This window comes from Hordeum vulgare, chromosome 3H (genome assembly GCF_904849725.1).
Source record: "Hordeum vulgare subsp. vulgare chromosome 3H, MorexV3_pseudomolecules_assembly, whole genome shotgun sequence".
Taxonomy (NCBI): domain Eukaryota; kingdom Viridiplantae; phylum Streptophyta; class Magnoliopsida; order Poales; family Poaceae; genus Hordeum; species Hordeum vulgare.
The window spans coordinates 241,419,833-241,423,781 of NC_058520.1; the positions used below are offsets into that span (position 1 = coordinate 241,419,833).

A 3,949-nucleotide genomic window follows, 5' to 3' on the forward strand; every position below is an offset into this window, starting at 1 on the left:
GTCTCGGTTTTCAACCATGGTGTGAACTTTCTTGGAGCCTCACAATACTTGGAGCCTGGTGATGAGTATGACAAGATGGTTTGGTATGTGCTCAGCAACTACGCCAGGGTTCTACCATATATCGAGTACGTTATATCTTGTGCACTCATTATATTGTTTGCTTGGGTTGGCACCAACCTAATGTTTTAATTCACATGTTTTGTTGTCATTGCAGGAAATGCAAAGAAGAGTTGAATCAAGAAGAAAGCCAGATCCATGTTGATAAAAGGGTAGACAAGGGATTTGCTAAATGGTTTAAGAATCATGTGAGATCTTTAGCCACATGTTTTGTGTGTTTTTATGTTATTCACCAACCGTTAAATACCATTGTTGCTAAATGGTTTATTTGTGCACATTGGAAAGTTGCATGAGGAGAAGAAGGTGAGTGATGATCTATTTGCTTTGGCATGCTTACCGGATAAGCGAGTGAGATTGTATTCAACATGCATTTATGACGGTATTCGGTACCACACCGTTTACCACTAGGAAAAAAAGGAAGACACATAATAGTGGAATCATCACTAAGGGGTCACATTATGGTGAGAACATTGACTTCTATGGTGAGCTGAGAAGCATCATAGAGTTGCAATACAACATTAGCGGAGGCATCCATCGCTTAGTTATCTTATTTCATTGTGACAGGTTTGATCTTGGTAGCAAGAATAAGAGAGGAGTCAAATATGATGGCCACTGCAAGGTGCTGGTATAAGAATGATCCCTTTATTTTAACAGCACAAGCAACAATGGTTTTCTATCAGCCAGACACTCTTTTGCACAGAAAATGGCATGTTGTGCAAAACTTTGAGCACATACACTTGTTGGGTGTGAGTGAAACTGAAATGGAAAAGGGCCCGGTGGTAGTGGACTAACATACCAGGATGATAACTCTACGGAAGTTCTGGTGCAAGTTGATGATGACTCTATGGAAGTTCCGGTGAAACCAGAGTGCAAAGGGACTGGGAACATGTGCTTGTTGATGCTGCAATTGTTGAAGGCATTAAGAAAAAAAGAAAGGTGGTAGCGGATGGACATGAGAGCTAGGATGAGGAAAACACGACTGATCATACTATGCTGCAATATTGTAGTGACAATGAGGAAAACATGAGTGGACATAGAATTCCTTGTTTTGGTATCGACGATGATGAGTAACCAATGGACTTATATTATGCATGGTGATCCTTCTAATTGTCTATAGTTTTCCTTGCAATTCCCTATAGTTTTCCTTCTTTTAGATATGCTTGGTGATCCCGATGTACTAAAATTCTATCCACATAGCAAAATGCATGCTTGAAGATCCTGATGGGTGTAGTGATGTGATCCTCATGGCTGTAGTGACAAAATGGTGGTTGTAGTATTTGATTCCAAATGCAAAACACTTGATTTCCTTTTGTAAGCATTTGACGTGATCCTGATGGTTGTAGTATTTTGTAAGCATCAACATTTTGGATGCAAAACACTTGTTGTGATTGTTATGATGCTCGTGCATTTTGGATGCTTATTGTTATGATATCTGGGCAGAAATGACAAAATTTTCTTCACTCAATCAAGTCTGAATTTTGTAAAGTTAACTAAATTTTGGTGGCATTTTCTTAGTTTGGTCAGAACTGTTGTTTTGGTTGTCATGTGATGAAGATTACATGAGAGAAATGTTGTCTTGTAATCCTTGAAGAATGCAAAGTTTTCTTAGTTTCATGAAGGTTTTTGGAACTGAATTGAGACGTTGTTGCTTTAACTGAAATTTGTACTGTATACAAACTAAATTTTGTCTGAATATAAAAATTTGCACGAGCAAGGACTTGAGCCCACGACCGAGTGCATGTTTCACTGTGTCCAGAACCACTAAACTAGGATGAGAATGTTGCGCGGCCAAAAAATAATGCGCGTGCAGGGGATCAAACCCACGACCTGGCGCTTAAATTATTGTGTTTCTACCACTGGGCTAGGAAGAGGTTGTTGGGTGAGTACAGGAACTTTTCCCTATATCAGGTCCTACCCTGCCCACGACGTGGTCCACTCTTTTCCCGACCCTACCCACTGCCCCTCTCCAGTCGACCCACTCTCTCCCCTCCCTACCCACTCCCCCTCCGCCACCGACTCCCTTCGCCGATGACTCCCTCCGTCACCGGCTCCCTCTCCCGCAGGGTAGTATGTGAATCCACCGCTGAATTCCTCTCCCGTTTCTGCTGCTGTTTAGATTAGGGTTCTTGTTGCCACAGCTGGTGTTGTGTTGATTAGGGTTGGATTAGATTAGGTTTGATTAGGATTAGATTAAGGTTCATGGTGAGTTCATGATGACATTCATTAGGCTTTGTTAGATTCTTCTTTACCCGATAAGACTGCCATGACTTGATTTGCTTTGTTAGAATTTCGCGAGTTCTCCACTTCTTAAGTGCACCATAAATCCCTATTTTTAGATTACTATGCTCTGTTTTTTCAATTTTTTCAGTTTTAGATTCAGTTCTTCAGTTCTTAAGTGCATGTCTTAAAGAAACCTGGGTGCAAAATTCTTGTTTCTGTAAATATGGTCCATTTATAGTAGATGTGGTTCATTTATCAAATATGGTTCTAGTTGTGTTTATAGATAAGGTTCTACATATGATTTTGCCATTTATAGTAGTATTCCATTTATAGTAGATATGGTTATAGTAGAAAATTCTAGATATGGTTCTAACTTTGTTTTGCCATTTATAGTAGTATTCCATCCTTAATGTGAATGATTGACCTACATCTCTTTCATGTATAAAAAACTTGGCTCTATTCCAACTATGTTGAGTCCTGTTTATGGTAACTTATTGTTTAATTACAGTGTTGCTTTTCAGAGAGGAGGGGAGGACGCTACCGCCGGTTGCGCTCTGCCATGGCCGGCTTGGAAGGTTTCGAGTTCTTCGAGATCATAATTGAGAAATCCTGCAGCAGGCACGTATATATAAGAAGAGATCTCCCATTCACCCATCTCTTTATCATCACTCTGGTGTCTAGTGCTTGATGAGTTCAATTAACCATTGCTTGACCCTCGTTGCAGAGGCTGCCTGACAAGTTCATGACGATGCTCAACGGTTGTGAACCCCAGAAAGTGAAGCCGTGGGAGGCTGAGAGTGGGAATCGCATGCTGTGGGACATGCTGGTGGTGTTCAATACCGACGACCACATGTACCTAGGATGCAGCTAGGAGTATTTCGCCCGCGCCCACCCCACGACCTGCAGCTCGAACACTTACTTGTCTTCCGCCACGAAGATAAAGCCGTGCTCACCGTGAAGGTGTTCGACGGGGCCATGTGCCGCAGGCACTACCGGCACGACTGTGACGCCAGTAAGCTCTACCTCTCTTCTTCCTCTCCTTTTGGCTTCATCTCACACTTACTGCTAAAAAACCTTTATTGCATTTGGCTAGGAAATTGGAGCAGCAGCGGGGATGACAAGGAGCAGAGTGGGGAAGAAGAGGAGCAAAGTAGGGATGACGAGGAGCGGAGTGGGGAAGACGAGGAGCCGAGTGGGGAAGAAGAGGAGCACAGCGCACGGGGGGGGGGGGGGGGGGAGGGGGGTGGAGCCTATTCTGGCTGATGATGACCTTGCTATGGTGGTGCCTCATGATGACCTCTCGATTGTGGTGCCTGCTGCTAGCAGTCCCCGGCAACGACACTAGAAGAATGTTGTTGACGTGTTCCTGACTTGATGCCTCCGCGGCAACAGAGCCAGAACTGCTCCGAGTTGCTCAACAATTAGCAATTGTCTTGCAATGGCCCACCAGCGTGTGGGATCGCGACAATTTTTGAAGGTAGAGTATTCAACCCAAATTTGTTGGTTTGCCAGACGGGAAGTGAAAGGATACTCTCAAGTATTAGCAGCTGAATGTGTCGGATTCAACCGCACCTGAAAGATTAGTATATGCAAGCAAAGTGTCAGTAGCAGA

The 3,949-nt window shown here is 43.3% G+C and overlaps 1 protein-coding gene across 1 annotated transcript; it reads left to right on the plus strand.

Moving 5' to 3' along the window:
* Nucleotides 1-3,063: 3,063 nt before the first annotated feature.
* Nucleotides 3,064-3,600, plus strand: LOC123441647. Its single transcript, XM_045117974.1, has 2 exons — nt 3,064-3,349; nt 3,431-3,600. The coding sequence occupies exons 1-2, from the start codon at nt 3,199-3,201 to the stop codon at nt 3,598-3,600; spliced, it is 321 nt and encodes a 106-aa protein (XP_044973909.1). The 5' UTR covers nt 3,064-3,198.
* Nucleotides 3,601-3,949: the final 349 nt, after the last annotated feature.